Here is a 21,680-nt window from a genome sequence, read left to right on the forward strand (position 1 = left end):
GCTTGCCGAGTATATTAAGTAACTTAGAAATCTAGCAAATATCTCAGTAAATAAAAAAAATACGGTCATCCCTTTCTTTTGGGTGCTAGTAATAGCGTGAGACAAAGACAGTATGATTCTCTCTGTCTATGTTTGAAATGAGACAGTACAGTCCCTGGCGAAACTATATAACGAGACGAAACCCAATGAGAGTGAGTTGGTATCTGAAAATCCCAGATACAAAAAGGATAGTGTTACTTTTCTGGGATACCTACCTATAAAAAGTTTTTGGCAAAAATTTCATATTTGGCTTTTATCGCCGTCTGTACTTTTTTTCCCACAGGCAACTAATACTCATCGAGACAATTCTAAGAACCCCAAACACAATTAGAGGTTTCGTTGTTTTATCACAGAGTTCCTATGGGCAACTCCGGTCTCCATCATCAGATCAGCTCGATGATACCATAATATTGCATTGTCACCCGACTTACATATGCAAAATTTCAGCTCTATCGGAAACCGGGAAGTGGATCAAATTTAACTTGCAAGATTTGATTACAGACACAACGGTCAGGTGAAACTAAATAAAAGCTTGTAAAATAAAGTTTAGCGTCAAGGGAGTTAAAAGTCAACTCACCCTTGACCGTAACAAAAAGTCAAATCGTTTGATCAACAGGTAGGCCGGTTATTCAACAGATCTTTTAATTTTTGAAGCATTGTCAAACACTAATGGACTATTTTAGAAAAGCACAATTGAGGTTAGTACTGTGAGAAGATGCTCAAAATGCTCAATTCTGAAGGTGGGCATGGTTTTTAACCGACTTCCAAATCTCAAAGAAGGAGGTTATCAATTCGGTTGTATGTTTTTTTTTTATTTTTTTATTTTTTTTTATGTTTGTTACTCCATATCTCCGTCATTACTAGATCGATTTTGAAAATTCTTTTTTTGATTGAATGTATATGTATACAGATTGGTCCCGTTTTTGTCAAAACCCAGTTCTGATGATGGAGTTCTGAGGAATCGAGGGAACTCCTCAAATCTTAAAGGCATACATATAGTGATTTTTGGGTTTTTATCAACAAATCAAGCATATACACCCAAAAAAGTGACATTTGATGAAGTGGAACTGCTGATGATGATCAGAACGGAACTCTTTAACGACGCATAGTTCACGGTTGGCGATTTGTCATCTTCGTTATGTTTGTTAAGCAAGTTACGTTTTTAAGCCACATTTTTGTCAAGCTCGAGTTCTGATGATGGGATCCATGAGGAATCAAGGGAACTCCTCAAATCTTAAAGGCATGCGTATAGAGGTTTTTGTATTTACATCAGAAAATCAAGCATTTTCATTAAAAACTGTTGCATTTGATGAAGTGGAACTGCTGATGATGATCAGAACAGAACTCTTCAACGATGCATAGTTCACGGTTGGCGATTTGTCCTCGTCGTTAAATGTTTGTTAAGCAAGTTAAGTTTTTAAGCCACATTTTTGTCAAGCTCGAGTTCTGATGATGGGATCCATGAGGAATCAAGGGAACTCCCCAAATCTTAAAGGCATGCGTATAGAGATTTTTGTATTTACATAAAAAAATCAAGCATTTTCATTAAAAACTGTTGCATTTGATGAAGTGGAACTGCTGATGATGATCAGAACAGAACTCTTCAACGACGCATAGTTCACGGTTGGCGATTTGTCCTCGTCGTTATGTTTGTTAAGCAAGTTAAGTTTTTAAGCCACATTTTTGTCAAGCTCGAGTTCTGATGATGGGATCCATGAGGAATCAAGGGAACTCCTCAAATATTAAAGGCATGCGTATAGAGATTTTTGTATTTACATCAGAAAATCAAGCATTTACATTAAAAACTGTTGCATTTGATGAAGTGGAACTGCTGATGATGATCAGAACAGAACTCTTAAACGACGCATAGTTCACGTTTGGCGATTTTTCCTTTTCGTTATGTTCGTTAAGCAAGTTAAGTTTTTAAGCCACATTTTTGTCAAGCTCGAGTTCTGATGATGGGATCCATAAGGAATCGAGACCTCAAATATTAAAGGCATACGTATAGATTTTTTTGTATTTTCATCATAAAATCAAGCATTTACCATAAAAACTGTCGCATTTGATGAAGTGGAACTGCTGATGATGACCAGAACAGAACTCTTCAATGACGCATGGTACACGTTTGGTGATTACGAATTTCGATTTTGACTTGGACTGGGACCCGGACTCGGACTCATACCCGGATCCGGTTCGGACCCTGATCCGGTTCGGACCCGGACCTGGACGCGGATCCGGATTCGGACCCGGACTTGGAACCGGACTCGGACCCGGACTCGGACCCGGTCTCGGACCCGGACACGGACCCGGTCTCGGACCCGGACTCGGACCCGGACCTTGACCCAGAAAACCACTATGATACCTTAACTAAATAAACAACTATGATTACCTACCATAAAATTAATGTAGGTATAAAGTACGATGATGCCAATCTTACTAGCCCCTCCCGCTTAAACCCCCGTACACCGCACGGCATGCGCCATTAAGTGGGTTAGGTTAGGTTTGAACTGCGATCCTCACAGAACCGAACAAGGATTAGGTTAGGTTAGAACTGCGAGCCTTACAGAAACAAAATGCTACTTGAAAAGTGGGTTTGATTAGGTTCGAACTGCGATCCGCACAGAACCGAACTGCTATCTGAGGAGTGGGTTAGGTTAGGCTAGAACTACGACCCTCATGTCTCCTCTTCACGATGGGCCAACGCCGGCCACTCCAAGGGACGCATTTATGCGTTAGACGGAGCAAGTGATATTGCTATCTCATTCTATCGCATGGCTGCGTCCCTTGGAGTGGCCGGCGTTGGCCCATCCTGTAGAGGAGCCATTATACAGAAGCGAAATGCTAGTAGAAAAGTGGGTGGTTTTACCTCCTTTTCTACATAGTGTACCATCTACAATAATCTTTCATCGGCCCCCATGGAAGTCGGTTTTTTTTTCTTAAAAATTATATAGAGATATATTACTGTGCACTGTGCAGGTGGCGCGTCTTTGGAACGGACTTCCTTTTAACATAAAAAATGCGCCTAATAAGTTCGCTTTCAAAAAATCCGTACGTGCTTTCTTTGCTAGCAGAATGAAAAAATCTTAGTGTATTATTAGTTTCATAATATGTTTCGTCGTTATTTATTTATATATTTATATATATATATATATATATATATATATATATATATATATATATATATATATATATATATATATATATATATGTATATATATATTATAGTATATGTGTACAGTATATTTGTATAGGTAATTAATATGTTTACGTTTATGTGTACGTAATTTATTGTTCGTTTTTGCTGTTGTAATTATAGCACCGCTCACAATCTCTCTGCTTAGCCTTAAGGTTGACTGGTAGAGAATGCCTTATGGCATTAAGTCCGCCTTTTGTACTATAAGATTTTTTCTTTTGTGCAATAAAGATTAAATAAATAAATAAATAAATATTATATCGCTTTTATACTTTACATAGAAGATTTCCGGTTAAATTTCGAAATGGCGGCATCGTCTCGAGAATATTTTTTGTTTTTGCTCATTAATATTGTTCAAAGTGTAATATTGATGCAGTGAACTTTAGTCACTCGATTTCCATTTCCACCGACTTGCCTATTTTAAAACCTTGTCATTTGTTTTTTAAATACATGAACTGGCTTAGTCATCGCACGGCTACAACGATTTATTTATTAATATAAAAATATATTTATTTATTCACTACCTATCTTCCGTAAATATTGTTCTGAATATGTGAATTTCACTTATTCAACAACTTCTTCGCAGCTTTATAAGTATTGCTTTTCAACACAGCCTCATTATCGTGATAACTTCAGACACATTGTAATTATCAAAATCCATTATTTCTAATCGTATCGTGTATATTCTTCTTCAATTCTTTTTCTTCGTCACTGGAAACATTCGCGTCGAAAACATTCGTATTTAGCGGAAAAGCTTTTCTGGAAATACCATAATTACGTATAGTATAACTTTCCGTAGCATATATATCGCTTAATCCTCTTTCGTACTCAAATTCATCTAGTATTTTTAGTTGACTGTTATTATAATGTTTTTACTGTCGACTTTTGCATCAAAGCTGTTTTAGAACGAATTCACTTCTTTAAATCTAAGATTACCATTCAAGTAGTAACACAGATGGACTATAATTTATTTTTAGTCTTTCTTTACTAATATAAACACTTTCCGGATATAAGATTTTCATATCTGCTTGTTTCATATCTATATCAACATCCTTTTTATTTTCTTCTGGCTAGAGATTATACTCGAAATTTACTTCCTGTGCAGCTAATATATCTTTTAATCTTTCATATTTATGTTTTAAACTTTCGTATTTTCTTTTCCCTTGCGGGTATTTGTGTATATGGCCTGTAAATGTTACATAAATAATTATATATTGGAATATTTACAAGTTTCTTTTAAATTTTAACTCTAAGCACAGAATAAATAACAGTACTTAAGTACGGAATTTACAGAAAGGACACTTTCTACAAAACCGAAGTTTGACAGCGATTCAGGGACGAATCATGCTATCCCTTTCTAATGGCACTATCCCTTTCGGCAATTTTGGGTTGTCAAAATTCAATTCTTTATGGGTCGGTTATCGTTAAAGAGTTCGCTAAATTTTGATGTATGGAAAGTTTCATAGTAAAGCGCCGGGGCGCGCCGGCTGACGTTGATCGTCTGTCAAATGTGGTTGGTGCAACTGGCCCTATCTTATCTGTGGTCGTGCACGCAACAGGACGTCAAGTGGTGCCATCCCTAATAATAGCTCGGAGCAATGCTGAGCCGAATGGAGCCGAATTTGCCCGAAATGAGGTGTGTCGCCCCACTGCTCTAAGGCACTGATTGTTTTAAAGTTATCTCCAAGTATATTTTTTTACTTCATTTCAGCCTATATACGTCCCACTGCTGAGCACAGGCCTCCTCTCATGCGCGAGAGGGCTTGGGCTATAGTCCCCACGCTAGCCCAATGCGGATTGGGGACTTCACATACACCTTTGAATTTCTTCGCAGATGTATGCAGGTTTCCTCACGATGTTTTCCTTCACCGAAAAGCTAGTGGTAAATATCAAATGATATTTAGTACATAAGTTCCGAAAAACTCATTGACCTGGTACGAGCCAGGATTTGAACCCGCGACCTCCGGATTGAAAGTCAGATGTCATATCCACTCGGCCACCACTGCTTACTATTTTTTTACTTACCATGTTTATATCTGTGTCTTTTAGTTGTATGTTTATGTCTATAACGATGGTTTCTTAAATGTTTCTGATGCTTCATTCTTCTTTGTGAATGTCGCAAAGGAGATAGTACTGTCTCGTCTATATTATCTTGATTCTCTCGAAACAGGTCCCCTGAATGAAATAGAAATTATGGAAGACCTCTAGGTTATGAAGTTTTATTTATTTATTTAATTGAAATCTGTTAGCATCGATTGACGTTTCGATTCGTTGTTTGTCACTAATAACTTTATCCATTCCTACTATCCGACATCATTTATATTCTATTCATCCTAGCCACATTGAGCATTACTATATTGATCATTAAATGTTAAATAAAATATAAAACCTTATGTTTCCCTTGTTTTCTTTTTCCGATTATTTTTATTGCCCCCTATTATATTCTGATAACTTTCTTTGTGTCGAAACTATATGTTATCTGTCTTTGTCCTCACTTTCACTGTCTACTTAATAATGAATATAATCAGGCGTTAGTTTGCGGTAATCCATATCAGTCTAATCCATATTTATCCGCGAAAAGATGCTCTGCTTTTCGCGGATTAGCAAAGTAATATTTTGGCTTTAATTATACTGACTTACCTAATTCGTCTTCTTTGGTTTCTGATGCCGATCTTACGACTTTATCCCTAAATTTATGTTTATCCTCTAAATTATTCCTTACTGTTTGGTATATTGCCTGTGACCTTATCGTATTAGCTTCAGTTCGAGTTTTATTCTCACACCGGTTATTTACTGGTATCTTTTTCCTGTGCCTTCTGTAATATGTATCACTATTTGCTTTTTCATAATAATCTCTTTGATGTCCAGATATTTTTTTGAGGCTTCGCCTGCCATATCTCGCCTTTCTGTTTTCTATTATGTCTATTACCATTAAATACAGAGTTTCACCTTTTGATGTTCCATTTATTCTCCTTATTGCTGCTAAAATAACATTATCAAGTAAATCTGGAATATGAAAAAAATTATAAATATGTATTTGCATAAGAAGACATACCTAAATGAGAAAAACCTTACTCGTAAAAGCGTGAGACTCTCAATCTGGCGGGGTGAGCGGGTTCGAACCCCCATCTTTTCCAGAATTTATATATTATGTACGAGTACGATGATACATGATAATGAGTATGATGATGATGGTGATGGTGATATGATGATGATGATGATGATGATGATGATGATGAAGATGTTATGTGAGTACATTTATTAATTAGCTAAATCTACCCATCTATGTTTTAAGACTTTTAAGGGAGTTCCCTCTGCCAACAAACTGCCCTGCAGTTTGGCAGAAGAAAAACGTTTGTTAAATAGGGTTTATTTAATGTGAATAAATGATTTATTTTATTTATTTATTTTTTTATTTTTCAGTCGCTTTTTAACTTCGTGAGGAAACCGGTGTAATCCATATAAGGTCTATTTTTCCCTCTAGGCAGGAAAGTCAGATCGCAGGCGCTTTTGTAAAAAGCACCTATATCATGGCATTAGTTGCCAAGCGGCACCCAGGCTCCCATAGTGTAAAGCCCCCTCCAGACTATGCGCGTGAATCGCGGGCGAAGCCGCGAACGCGAGTGTGGAGTCGATTTCGCAGGTCTGCGTTCAGGACTCCACACTCGCGTTCGCGGCTTCGCCCGCGATTCACGCGCATAGTCTGGAGGGGGCTTAAGGCCTGAGTGGAGTTGAGCGTGCAGCGAGGCGAGGCGTGCGGCGTGCATGTTAAACAACTGCAATTACTGCAAACGTATAGGAGCGGCCTTAGTGCACGCTGCTCAAATCACTTGTGAGCCCGACGCCACGCTGCACGCCCCGCCGAACGCTCCGCTTCGAGCGTCCACTCAGGCCTCACACTTGCCGTGGCAAAAACGCGAGCAAGATGTAGGTAATTAAAATAACCTCACCAAGAGCGATCTCCCGGCCAGTTTTACTTGATTTAGGGAACAGTTTAACGTCGTGCAGAGTACTCTGCATAAACCCCTTTTCAGTCTCGTCGAACGTGTCGTCTAAAGTGTTCAGCAGGTCGAGGAGATCGGTGTCCAACGCCAAGTCGCGTATGGACAGCGCGTTGTATATTTGGTAAACTCTTGCTGAAAATCATTCATTAGAGAATTGTAGGTATAGCCTCCTGGGTTTTGGGTTTTGCATTTGTAGGCCCAGCCATACAAATGCAAAACCCAAAATTTGCCATTGAAATTTGAACCTATAGTGCAGGAAATAGGGTTGATTTTTATTTGTTTGAATATTTAACGAAACAAATGAAATGCAACTCTGTTCCAATTGAATGTGGTTTAAATTTCATGGAACTGAAGAAGTACTATAGGTAGGACGTTGGGCCTTAGGAGGATAGAATAGACCGACCGCTTAAATGAGTCCTTGCCTGCGCGGTACGGGGGCGACGGGGTAGGACGACAAAGGTTGGCGGGGAAGCGGGCGGCATGCGCACCGCGCAGGCGAGGACTCATTTAAGCAGTCGGTCTATACCGAGGAGCGTTTTCCACACACAGCGGTATAGTTCGTAGCTCCGTAACTGAGCCCGGCGGCTAATCCTATTGTCTATTGTTAAGTAAAACCGCAGGTGCTACTTACCTGCAAAAAAGGGTCAACTTATTCTATTTGGCACCTGAGCGCAGGCTAGTCCAACGCTCAAAAAACCAGTGTAGTTGCGCTCTCCGATAACGCGCCTTTGTTACGCATCACGATGACTCATTTTAGACTGGTTCTGTAGCGTTCGACTCGCCGGCACTCAGTAACCGAAGTACGCAGGTTTTTATGCAGGTGGTGGTGGCACGTGGCACGAGCGGTTTTACTTAACAATAGACAATAGGATTAGCTCGGGCTCTGTTTGAAACCTACGAACTATAACCGGTCGGTTAGTATGATTACATGCAACCAGCAACACTCTTAATTGTCAATCAGTGGACCATATGCCTTTTGAAATAAGGTCCACCGATGGGCAGTTAACAGAGTGGTACATTAAACTATTACCTATATAACTTAAAAATAGAAAATCAATTACAAATAAGGAAATCAACGCTTAAGTGGCGCCTGTGATGTTGCCTAATATTATGTCCATGGGCGACGATGACCGCTTCCCATCAGACGGCTCGTCTGCTCGTTTGCTGACTATCACATTAAAAAAATCAACTCACCATGCAATACGTCAGGCGTACTTGTCATTCTTATAATATTCCGTGCGGCCTTTTTTACAAAGGGAATTATCACATCACCCAGATATTTTAATTGATCATCTGCTAATCTGTAAAGAGTATCGTATAAACTACCCGGCTACACAGTATATAGTATAATATATTACCTACTACATAGTCCATAAATAACTCAATAGAGTTAGACCTAGAATAGTTTGTAGCGGTTTTGATAGCTCACGCCGTGGCGGCAGAACATTGGAGTAAAGGATGACTCACGCTAGACCGGGCCGTGGCCGGGCCGGGGCGGGCCGGAGCGAGCCGACACAGGAGCTGTCAGGAGCGCCACCGTGACCGCACCGTTCCGGGGCCGGGGCGTCAGAGCCACCCGTTTATTACATTAACACTAGTGCTGTCCGAGCAATGTCCGAGCCTCTAGTATTTGTAGAAACTCGAGTCCTTTGAGTCTGAATTGACTCACTGACTCACGCTAGAAGAACAGCTCCTTTTTACAAGACTGCGCTTTTAAAACTTCTTCCAAGTCGAGTCCTTTGTAGTCTTTTTTAAGAGCAACTCAAAAGGACTGGAGCCTTCAAATAAAGACGCCGTGAACAATTTTGTAAGTATTTCCTATATAACAGTAAATAAATTAATCGTAATTGTATGATTTCTTTACGCATCTTATCTACAAATTATACATAAAGACAATCTATTTCGATTTTTTTGTAAAAAAAAACGAGATTTCTCTGAAAAGTACTCAAGTCTCTACAAGAGACTTGGGTCTCTATCTAGTTGAAAAGAACTCGAAATTAAACTTAATTATAAGAGTCTGAAAACTCAACTCAGTCTTCAAGCAGAGGACTGTAAGGGCTCGAGTACTGCCCAGCACTATCCGAGCTGACCGGGACGTCCGAGCTGACTGTTCGTGACAAAAGTCATAATAAATGTCAATCAGATTGAAAAAAATGGTTCGATCGAAAGCAAGCGGATATGGAAGGAAATAATAAAATCAAAATATTGGCCCTGGCTGCCTTAATGACTGATGAAGAGGCTACTGCACATTCTATTAGGTAATGGGGCGTACATGCACTTTGGTCGACACGTTCGGAAAAATGAGAATACACAGCATGATGTAAAGAACTTTATTTACATATGATATGACCCAAGACTCTTTCGAAGCCGTTCACTGCAGAATTAAACAACGTTTAACAAAAACAAAAACTCTGGATCTCTGCTTAAGGTAAGATATGGAAATACAATGCATGTACCTACTAATAAATATGTATAATCAAGTGCCGAAACATATTAAGCTATTAAGAGGAAAGGGAATGACCGATTCTCCATACAAACATAGTTCCCGTTTTCCTGACTGGATATTGATATTATGGAATATTTAAGTAGCCTTCAGCAAACTGTAGTGATACCCAATGCATTTTGTTACATTCCACAATTGTAGATTTTTCAGCTTATCGGGTTTTGACATTATTTTCTCCCATCAATCCGACGTTCTTCAGTGTTCATGTGTTCAGTTCAGATTTGTTCAGTTTCAGGAACGCATATCTAAGAAACGAGTATAAAACAGAAGAAATTTACAATGGCTGCGAGAATGTAACAAAAATTTAAAGTATCGATATAAGATAATTATTTTCAAGCTGTTTCGGCCACAGACTAAAAATGTCGGTGGTGCGCTCTCAATAAAATAAGTAAGTAAATAAAAACTACTAAGCTCGTTACACTAACATAGAATTGTAATAAACTATTTACTCACTCACTTACTTTCTGGTGAAAACAAGCCAAAATAGCAAATACGGAACCCTTACAGTTTCGTCATGTCTGTCTGTCTATCTGTCCCAGCTATTTTACTCAAAAAGTATAAGATAACGAATTTGGAAAGTAGGTGTATTTTGTAAGCCACTAATTAGTTTAGAAGTTCAAATGTATACAAGTTTAATATTTTTTCAGGCAGTTCATATTACGAGTGACGTGACTATATCATCATATCAGCCTTTTATTACCCACTGCTGAGCATAGTCGAGACAGATCATCCGCTCCAGATGCAACCCTGATACTGACCACGATCCTCAGACATGAGGGACCGACCAAAGAGAGAGCTGAGCATAGGCCTCTCTTTGAATACGCCACTTATCCCGGTCCCAAGCCAATCTCATCCAGAAGTGACCCGCAGTCTTCCACCCAACGAGCTAACGGACGCCAGGCACTCCTTTCGTCTGTATGCGGCCACCATTCCGTTAACATTTTGGCCCACCTGCCATCACACTGCCTGGCAACTTGTCCCGCCCAGCTCCATTTAAGTTTGGTAATGACGTATCCGACTTCTTGCAACTTGGTGCGACGTCGAATCTCTACATTCCTCACTCGATCTTGTAGTTTGATGCCGACCATCGCGCGCTCCATGGCTCTTTGTGCCACTTAGATTTTATGCATGACGTGACTATATAGGAAAATATAAATAAAAATAAATATACGAAGAGTATTATTGAATTATTTCAGTAGTTAGTGCATTTGGGTAGCTTGGGGTAATTTAGGCAGGAAAGAGGGAATATTACGCAAAATTCTGCGTAGGGGGCGTAACTACCACTAACCCCAGGACCTACTGCGAATCACGAAAATCAGGATTTCGATTTTTGCCTCTCTAACACTAAATATCTGCCTCTCTGTATTTTTATAGCTTGTCAAAGGACTGTCTTATTTCAAACATAGATAGAGAGAATCATACTATCTTTGTCTTACACTAGTACTAGCACCCGAAAGAAAAGGATGAGTATAATTTTTTTGTTCTTATTTACTGACTAACTTCGTACGAAATAAAAAGTATCTAAGTAATAAGTTGGAATGTGAGAAAAACTAGTAATATCTTAATATTTATTACTCAGTGATCTGACAAACCATCGCAAAACGATCAAAAATCATTTATATCTCAAAATAGGACTAGGTTTATTAAACTCATATTATGTATCTTTATAAAATTTCCAGATTGTAGTCAAAAAACTGCAGTTCAAAATTGTTAAAAAAAAAATTGTATCATGTTGTTCCAAACAATATTTATTTTTGCGATAAATAGTCCGAACTCTGTTCATTATAAACCTACATGCTCATTATTAAATCATTTTTACGTGCAGTAACATCAGTAGGTGTCTCATTGAATATAATCCGACTAATATACATTTCAGCAACACCTCCATATTTCACAAAATAAATCAAGACATTATCCAACCTATATAATCTTGACGTATATTTTATCAAAGACGCCTGCAAAGAAAATTAAATCACTATGTTTTAAGAGTCTGCACTCTCGAATAAGCCTTGAACCGAATTATGAACGCACATTGTGCCAACACACCAAATACATGTCAATACTACCAACACAAAAAAACAACGCTAGGGCTCGACACTTCCAGTACCTACTGTTTATCGATATCGATAAATCACGTGGATTAATAAAAGAAAGCATTATATAAATAATTTTATTTTACATGATAAAAGTAACATAGTTTATTATACAAGTAGGCAAATTACAATATGCACTTATGAATTCTCGCGCATTCTTTTTTAATCAGTTTCCGGTCTAAAATGCAAATTTCGCATACAAACATCAGTTTACCGACCTGTTCGGATCAAGTGGAAAATTGGAAATCTGGCCAAAAATATGTCAGCAGTTAGTCTTCTTACACGCCCAACACAAACTTCACATTTTTATAAAGATTTGGCCCCAATTTAATAACAACTAAAGTATTTTGTCTAAATCAAAATAAAAAATAAACACGTATTTCCACGTTCACAACAATTTAAAATGACGTTATTGACGTTTTACTACCGATAATACCAACCTAAAAAAAGTAAGTATAATCTGTATAATACGTCTAAGTTGAAAGCAAGTATGGTATGTGTTACCAAAATGCAACAGCAGTCATTTTAATTCGATAAGATTATTTCTATGCCTCAATGTTGGTAACAACTACGTTCATAATTTATCATAGTATGGGAAGTCGATAGGCTGACGCCAAGTACCTAATATAAACCGACCAAGTAACGAATTAGCTATACCATCATATTTAACAAACAAATTTATGACGTTTTGCAATCCTCTTAATTTGGCAAATATATCCCGACGCAGCCGGGCATGTATATTGTGAAAGGTGGTATTCCATCTGTCCAATCTTGGTCCAATGTGTATTTGCGTCTCACATTTTGCTTAATGAGAGAGTGAGACGCAATGCATATTGGACAAAGATCTTAAACTAGTAGAATACCACCCGAAGAGAAAAATTGGGTCTCTGGGCTGTCAGGAGGCTCAGGGCCGTGACAGGGCCGGGCCCGCACCGTGCCACGCCCGAGCCCCGGTGATCACGTGATGCTCTCCATAGAAAACGAAGCTCCGGAAGCTCCGGCCCGGCCACGGCCCGGTCTAGCGTGAGTCATCCTTAAGTGTAAGGCCTGAGTGGACGCTCGAGTTGGGCGTGCGGCGGGGCGGGGCGTGCAGCGTGCATATTAAACAAATGCATAGGAGCGGCCTTAGTGCACGCTGATCAAATCACTTGTGAGCCCGACGCCACGCTCGCTGCACGCCCCGCCGAACGCTCCGCTTCGAGCGTCCACTCAGGCCTTACACTTATACTCCCTGATTCGGAAGCGTCAGTTTTGTAATCCTCCTAACCCTGTAGACCCATATCAGGTAAAATTCCGATGAAGAAAGCTTTGTTATGAGGTTACGTACGCCTTGACGTAGGTGACAAACGGCTCAACCAACGCCGGCAATTCGGAGAGGCTTTTGAGTGACAATCTTCTGAATAGTTTCCTCAAAAACACTGAAAACGGAACTTTTGTCTCATCCTCATCTGATTCACTTAGTTGGGTTGTTGATATATGTTCTGTTGTTATAGTTGATGCTATTGATTCACTTGCTGTTGTCTTATCCATTTTTACAGTTAGTAAAGTCTCATCAATTGTTGCTGTTTTATCAGTTGGTTCACTTTCTGTTTTTGGAGATTCTAGTGATTCTACTAGAATTGTTGTTGCTGTTGTTGCTGTAGTAGTAGTATTAGTAATAGTAGTACTAGTAGTAGTATTAAATGGAGTTACACTTTCTGTTATAACATGTTTGATATCTTCCGTACTTCGAGTAGTACTTCTCATCCATGACGGGAATATATCACTAGCTTTACTAGATGGAGTAAAAACATATTGGAAGCCAGGTATGTATACTGGCCCATGGTTCCAGTAGTCGTCGACTTTATCGAATTCTTCTGTGGTCTTCCAATAATGAGTAATATGTGGTAACGTCACTGTTGTGTATGTTAATGTTGATTGTATAATTGGTATGAATATGGCTAAACAAAGCATGGCTAAAAACCTAGCACCTAAAACAATAAATCTTGAGTTAGATTATGCTGTATCTAAAATAGCCCCACGGGAACTTGCAAAGCCAACTGGCGACTGAGGTCATAATGCCATCTCTTTCACTCTTGGTTTGTCTTAACAAGGGTAAAGGAGATAACATTATGACATTTATGACCTTAGTCGCCAACTGTTATTGCGGTGAGTATAGAGCTCAAAAACTCTGCTGCTTTGTCTGCTTTTGTCTGTTATCCCGAATAATTAAAATAAAATAATATGAAATAACCTTAATACCGCAAACCATGATTGTATCCAATAACTTTCATCAGTAGGCTATACACAGTTGCAAGTCCAGTTTGGGCGTTTTTACATATCTAAATTTGCATACAAAAATTTAATCAAGTTACTCAAGTTAGTATTAAATTTGAGAACCATAGTAGTTCTGGACTATTGGTGGCTCTAAAATACGCGAATAACTGTATTTTAAAAGGAAAATGCCAATGAAACCAATTCCTATAAAATATGTCGACATTGTGTGGGCAATGAAATTGTAATAAAATATACGTGGGAATATAAAACTGTATTTGCATTAGAATTATTTTAAGTAGTAATTGAAATGAAAGAGAAACTGGCAAACTGAACTTACAACGATGAAACTAAATCGGAGTCTAGGATGACTTACAGTGTTAAGGTTGTTATTAGTTAAAACTTATATGTTTTATCTACAAGAGGGCAAAGTTTTTGTTAATATTGATACCCAAGCAACCGAAAGATCTAAAATTCTACATCTAAGTCAAGTAGCAGTACTGATAAATCCACTATTTGACGCTAGATGTTGACTACGTTAAATAACCTGCATTTTTATAAGAAAACTGATGTATGGAGTTAGCATACTATCCTTACTTATTTCGGTTATTTCTCTTTGGTACAAATAATGTTTTAGAGCCTACTTAAAAAATCTTGTTGTGGTCGTTCCTGTGAGACTACTTTAGAATATTTTTTTTCTAACTCAATGCTTATTGTTGTAGGTACTTAGGCTCTTAGACATGCTGTGTTTATCCATATTCATATTACTACAATCATCATTAACATATTCATCAGTGACGAAAACACATGTTACATACTATTGGAAAACCACAGAAGAAATCGATAAAGTCTACGACTACTGGAACCATGGACCAATACACATCCCCGGTTTACAAGATATTTTTACAGTCACCACTGAAAACTTGGATAAGTTCCCGCCATGGCTGACTAAAAGTACAAAAACACAAGGATATGCTACACCAGCAAGTGCAAATCCAATTACTACTACTACTACAACAACAACTACAGTAGAATCAAGTGATGAATCAGAAATAATTGAAGAGACAACAACGGATAAGACAACAGCAAAAACTAAACCAATAGCAACAACTATAACAATAACGACACAACGTAAACCACCAAAAATCAAAATAATTGAATCAGAAGAGGATGGCACAACAGAGCCGTTCTCGGTGTTTTTGAGGAAACTATTCAGAAATCTGTCAGTTAAAAGCCTCCCCGAATTGCCGGCGTTGGTTGAGCCGTTTCTCACATATCTCGAGGAGTACGTTACCTAAACAGAATCACAAAACTTTGTTCATTCGAAACTTGCCTGACATGATCATCAGGATCATGTCAGGCAAGGTTCGACGAGGATTAAAAGTGTCGCTTCCGAACTATAATTCGTTTTTTAGCATTAGAAAAAGACTTCGCGATCTTGATCTGCCTTTGAATTGAAAACCGCTTTTTGAAATCAGTAACTAATATTACTTATGAAAGCAAAAGAATGTAAATAATCGTATATGATTCATACGAGTAATTGTTACATACTTATTTGCCGTGACTTATTTTTCAAAAGTGTTTTTCAATAAAAATACACGTCAAGATTGTTTACCTTTATTCTAATGCTAAAAAAACGAACTAAGTATATATGTTGATAAAACACTATAGATAGTCTATTCCGTTTTCCAAACTCTTATAAGTAAGTCGAAACTAAAGTTGTTTTTGACGTAACTACGTGCTAGATAACTGAGTCTTTTGTAAAATTTTGAGTCCTTTTCAGAGAACTTTAATTTTTTTTACAATAACTATTTCTAAATGCATTGTCTTCTTCTTTTCATGGGTAAGGTACTTATTTACAGAATTACTTATTGGTTTTTACTTATTAGAGTTATGTTACAGATTAGCAAATGATCAGCTAAAATTTTACATTCCCGGTGATGTGATCATCCCATTTATAAAAAAGTTTGCACAGGATACAAGAAAAATAATAACGCCTAGTGCCCCTGAGGCGCTGCATGGTGAGTTGATTTCCTTATTTATACCTAGTACGACATAAAAATATAGTGGAAATTAAATAAAATTGATGAAAAATTCCATACTAAAATTGTAGACATGTTTAAGCATTGTTTTCTTTGGGATTCAGGATTTGATGCCACAGGGAATGCTCTAATAGCTTTCTCCAAGAATCATCAGATATCGGATTGGATGTGAAAAACTCTCTTCGGTACCTACAATTTTCTAATGAATGATTTTCAGCAAAAGTTTACCAAGTGTACACTGCGTTGGCCAATCGCAGCACGGCGCTGAATGCCAACGTACTGAACACTTTAGACGACACGTTTGACGAGGCTGAAGAGGAGTTTATGCAGAATACTCTGCACGACGTTAAACTGTTCCCTGATTCAAATAAAACTGGCCAGGAGATTGCTCATGGTAAGATTATAAATATTTAAATAAATAAGCATAATAATATATCTTCCTCGCGCTGTCTCGGCTTTTTGCCACGGCTCACGGGAACCTGGGTACTGCTTGGTAACCAGTTTGGTAACGAATGCCAAGGATTGGTTCAGTGCAGTTCAGTTCAGGTTCAGGTTTTGGCCGAAGGGTGGGTGTCAAGTTCCGGCGGATCCGCGGCTGGCTCCTTGAAGGGGCCCACAGATTAACAGTTCGTCGGACGAGCAGCCTGTCAGCTGTTCGGAACTGTCACCTTTTGCGTTTGCCACCTAATCTGTGGGCCCCTCGACACTGCGGGATTGCATAAAACATCGCAACCAATGATGTGTTTTGTAGTTTTAAAATATATTGTTTGTAATATATATGCTTGTTTTAAGGTATTTATAAGAGCCACTAGTTTCCTGAAATAAATTTAATTTTCATTTAGTTTCTACATATAATGAAAGCGACTACGATCTGACCTTCTCGCCTAGAGGGAAAACTAGCCCTTATTAAGATTAATTCATACAATATTCGCATAAAATTTGAGCTTTTCATGCCCGTAAAATCTTTGTCATATGTTTTTATACTTAAAAACAATTTCATATTCCAGGTTTACTTGATAATATTATTTTAGCGGCAATAAAGAGAATAGCCGGAACCTCAAAAGGTCAAAGTCTGCTTGTAATGGTAACTGACATCATAGCAAAAAGAAAGACAGATGTCAGGCGACACCTTAAAACAATATCTGGACTTATAAGAGCTAATGATAAAGACAAAACAAGTAGTGATATAGATGATATAAGCCTTCCAGTTCACATATTTAATATTTCCTTATCAAATATTAGTTATAACGGACACAGGATAAAGAAATCAGTAAACTGGCGTAACGAAAATACTCAAACTGATGATAGTATAATGTACACGAAAGCGAGATACCAAGTAGTAGAGAATAATACAAAGTATATAGGTTATCTTTTGGATAAAGTTGAAAAATCGGCATCAGAAACCAACGAATACGAATTGAGTGAAGACGAAGTTAGAAGTGCACTAGAGTCATCAGAATATAGTGATTCTGAAGAATTACATAAAATGAGCAATAAAACAAACCCTAAATATCAAGGACGACGTAAGGTTTTATCGCGAAATTACAAATATTCAATTGTACGAAATAGTAAAGATCAAAATGGCTATAATGATGTGGGGTCGAGGATTAAAATTGAAAAGGACGCGGTTAAAAGTGAGTCATCAGAATATAGTGATTCTGAAGAATCACATAAAATGAGTAATGAAAAAGACCCTAAATATCAAGGAAGACATAAGGATTCGTCGGGAAATTCCAAACATGCAATTGAACGAAATAGCTATGAAAGTGGCTATGGTGATGAGGGATTGGGGGAAAGGATTAAAACTAAAAAGAACAAGAATAATAAAGAAACAGTCTTAGTTCCGCAATCGTCATTGACTAAACTTATAAAAGACCACAAAGTCGAATTCGACGATTCTAAAATCAAGAGTATGTATGTTAAATCTCGAACTACTTCTTTGAAAGAAAACAAGAATAAAACCATCACCAAGCCTATGACACTAAGACCGGGAGATGGCATGATGAGACACTACAGTAAAAATGCTATTCCAAGAAGTAATAAACTTACAACTCAGTCTTCCCAATCACACCTAACTTATAAAAAAATAAAATTCAATATAAAAATAAAAAAACCTACCGTCCGTACTTATCCGTTACGTAGTCAATCTAAACTTGTGTCAGTGACTACCACTGAAAAAACTAAAATATTAAATAAAAAAACAAGGCCTTACTATGAGTCTGTATCTACCACTAAAGAAACTAAAATATTAAATAAAAAAATAAGGCCTGATTATAAAAAAGTTGACAAACACTTACAGTCAATACAGTTCAAAGGCAAACCAGTAAAACAAATGAAACATACAAATAACGCAAAGCAACTTACAAAAGGCAAAACTAAAACCTCAGGTGTGGAAAAAACTGTAAATAAAACAGAAAAGGATGACAGCGATAAAGAATTTATAAGTGATGGAGAAACACCGAAAGAATCTAAAGACAGCGTTTCGGATACGGATAGTTCTTCAGATGATACAGGTAAAATTAATACTCGTATACTTTGACAGGCAACACATATTAATGAGTATGCAAATTTAATTCTAAATAAGTAGATACAACACGACTTTTTATATAATGATGATGATCATGACCCCCGCGATACAGGCCATGCCTAGTGCGGGGTTCACTGTAACGTGCCTGTTAAACTTTTATTGTGAATAAAAATATTGTTATTGTTAAATACTAATAAGTTACAACAAATCTAAACATCAATAAATGCTCACGGATTTTAGTTCGATGGATTATCGGAATTATCTCTACTAAATGCTGCCACAGTAACTGACACTGACAGAGTTTGTTAGTGTATGTTACCTCTTCACGCTTAAACCGGTGAACCGATTTAGATGAATTTTTGTGTGGAGATAGTCTGAGATCCGGGAAAGAACATAGGATGATTTTAATCAATCATCATAATCATCATTCAGACTTTCAGAGGAAGTCGCGGGCAGAAGCGAGTATCTAAAAAATTACAATCGTTAGACGACGAAATTTTTCATTTCATTTAGGGGTAGAGTTTCAAGAAAGTCAAGAGAATGTAAAAGAGACAGTAATATCTCCTTTGCGACAAGGAAGAGCGAAGCAACAACAACATTTAAGGAGGCATCGTCATAAATATAAAAAACGCAGACATAAACACGGTGAGTAAAAAATATACTTAGACATATTTTTTTAATATAATTTTTTCCTTGAGTTAAAGAAGAAGAAGTAATTAGTTGTCAAGCGGACCCGAGGCTCCCATGAGCCGTAGCAAATCCTGGGACAGTCACTTGCAATAATATATTACTCTTTGAAAGCCGCAATAATATGTGACACGCTCTTATGGCTCTAAAAATAAGATCGTGTCAGATATTTTTGCGGCCTTCGTTGTGTAACATCATATTGCAGGTGACTGGACAACGCGAGGAAGAAGATTCTTGAGGTAAAGAAAACATCAAGTGAGACAGAAAATAGAATTTTGAGTTAGGCATTAGTTTCGCTATGAGAATAAGTAGGTACTTAATCATGAAAATTTTAATTTTACGTACAGTTAAAGAATTTAAATTCCGAGTCATTTGTACTTTGTCAAAGTGACGATATTATTAGGTCTTAAGCGACTTTCATAATGATTGTCACTGTGACAAAGTACGAAATGGGTCGAAAAGTAAATTTTTTGACTGTACTGTAATATTTTTATGTAAATTTACAGGTCATAAAGAATCGTATTATAGCAAAAGAAAATATGAAAGTCTTAAACGTAAATATAAAAGATTAAAAGAAATATTGGCTGCACAGAGAGGAAATTATCGTAGCGGGCCAAATAAAATAAAAAAGCATATTGATATAAATGTGAAGAACGCAGATATGAAACTCATACATCCGAAAAACTCTGATATCAGTAAAAAACCGGCTGCAGAAATAAATGATAGCTCATTTAAATTTAAAATTGAAACTACAACGCCAACAGTGAAAGAAAATCTTAGATTTAAACGAATCAATTTGTTCTTAGACGACTATGATACTAAAGATGAAATTAATAAGGAAAGCTATACTATTCGTAATAAGGGTAGTTATAGAAAAGCTTTTCCGCTAAATACTGTAGTTGTTTTCGAATCAAATGATTCCAAGGACGCAGAAAAAGAATTAAAGGAGAATATACATGATACGATAAGACATATGGAATTTGATAATAACAATGTGTCCAGAAGTTATCACGATGATAATACGTCTACAGTCCGCATCATAGAATCACCGGAAACGGATGTTGAGGCAGTATTGAAAAGCAACATCTATAAAGCTGTGAAGAAAATGTTGAAAAAATGAAACCCGAATGCGTAGACAATATTTTTGAAGTTGTACAGAATGGTCATAGCGGAAAACAGCTAATTATTAAAAATATATTATAGCAATAAATAAATAGTAGGTACATTCTGCCGATTGTCTGTCCAATTTAAGTAGGTCCCCTTTATGTCATTTGACTCATTAATAATATACATTGAAAATACCGTAAAATGGGGTGAGTTGGGTGAAATTTGACTTTCAAACCACGATAAAATTTTATTTTTACATGTGAAAACTGAATGGTGTATATTATAAGTGGTTCGGACGTTTGTATTTTAGTTTGTATTTTATTTTGGGTAGTTCCATTTCATAACTTTGACGATAAAGAGGAAAACCCACCTTACCCCGTACTGCCTCGTATTTGGGGTGAGAGGGTTTTCCATACAAAGGTGATTTTGGAAGATTGTTGGATCGATTTTTTTTATTATTCCTATCACTATAGCCCCATTTTAAATTGGAATACATTATTTTTAGCAGTAGCCTTAAAATCCCTTCTCACCCCCCTCTCAAACCTTCTCTCCCCATTCATAACCCAACTCTCCCCGCGAAACCTACTCACCCCGTTTTACGGTACTAGAAATTGTAGCAGAGTTCAAAAAGTAAAAGGTGTGGACTAAAAATACTCACAAAGAAGGACAACACCTCCAGTGTCAGATGATTTTGCACCCTAATTAAGTTGACCCTGAGATCATCGATAGACAATTTGACTTACAATAGTTATAACACTATTAATACAGATAACCGACACTATAAGTGTTTTCAAATAAATGTGCTTACAGATGTAGTGTATAGGTATATTCCATCATATTTTCACGGAAACGTACGAACGTGACTCGCTATTTCAGTCAGTCTCGGTGTAAAACGTGCTGAGATTGTCTGAAGTAGTAAGACAAATACAAACTTTTCCGAGATAATACGATGGAAAAACGATTATACACTATATCTGTACGGATATGATGGTCGTTCTTGTCTACGTGACAGCGTGATAAAACGGTGTCCGTCACTTTCTAACCCACGGTGTTAAAAAGTGACAGTTATTTTATCACGTGGATAAAGATGGATAAAGCCATCCATAATACGCCGGCTGTACACTATTTTGTAGCATTTTATTCGTCTACTAAAATATTTCACAAGTTAGAAATACAGTGCGGAAAGATAAGTCGGGCCCTGGAGGGAAACTACCTTAAATCCTTAAGCTGGC

At 37.3% G+C, this 21,680-nt stretch overlaps 2 protein-coding genes across 2 annotated transcripts; one reads left to right on the forward strand and one right to left on the reverse strand.

The window, feature by feature from the left end:
- Positions 1-4,218: 4,218 nt before the first annotated feature.
- Positions 4,219-13,785, reverse strand: LOC134677655 (uncharacterized). Its single transcript, XM_063536116.1, has 6 exons — positions 13,160-13,785; positions 8,431-8,537; positions 7,183-7,368; positions 5,873-6,238; positions 5,258-5,407; positions 4,219-4,418 (listed from the first exon to the last, which is right to left on the reverse strand). The coding sequence occupies exons 1-6, from the start codon at positions 13,783-13,785 to the stop codon at positions 4,303-4,305; spliced, it is 1,551 nt and encodes a 516-aa protein (XP_063392186.1). The 3' UTR covers positions 4,219-4,302.
- A 1,040-nt stretch (positions 13,786-14,825) lies between these two features.
- LOC134677656 (uncharacterized) lies at positions 14,826-20,534 on the forward strand. The gene is made up of 4 exons (XM_063536117.1): positions 14,826-15,370; positions 15,988-16,106; positions 16,345-16,521; positions 19,848-20,534. The coding sequence occupies exons 1-4, from the start codon at positions 14,826-14,828 to the stop codon at positions 20,459-20,461; spliced, it is 1,455 nt and encodes a 484-aa protein (XP_063392187.1). The 3' UTR covers positions 20,462-20,534.
- Positions 20,535-21,680: the final 1,146 nt, after the last annotated feature.

Source organism: Cydia fagiglandana, chromosome 26, assembly GCF_963556715.1.
Source record: "Cydia fagiglandana chromosome 26, ilCydFagi1.1, whole genome shotgun sequence".
Lineage (NCBI taxonomy): Eukaryota > Metazoa > Arthropoda > Insecta > Lepidoptera > Tortricidae > Cydia > Cydia fagiglandana.

Bases quoted from the DNA above. Each gene is read 5' to 3' on its own strand.
- LOC134677655 (XM_063536116.1), bottom strand. From the start codon at position 13,785: ATGCTTTGTTTAGCCATATTCATACCAATTATACAATCAACATTAACA. The intron at 8,538-13,159 runs GTACGTAACCTC...TACTCTTTACAG, and splicing joins TTTGTCACCTACGTCAAGGC to ATTAGCAGATGATCAATTAA. The intron at 5,408-5,872 runs GTAAGTCAGTAT...TATTTCATTCAG, and splicing joins AACCAAAGAAGACGAATTAG to GGGACCTGTTTCGAGAGAAT.
- LOC134677656 (XM_063536117.1), top strand. From the start codon at position 14,826: ATGCTGTGTTTATCCATATTCATATTACTACAATCATCATTAACATAT. The intron at 15,371-15,987 runs GTACGTTACCTA...GTTATGTTACAG, and splicing joins TTTCTCACATATCTCGAGGA to ATTAGCAAATGATCAGCTAA. The intron at 16,107-16,344 runs GTGAGTTGATTT...AATGATTTTCAG, and splicing joins TGCCCCTGAGGCGCTGCATG to CAAAAGTTTACCAAGTGTAC.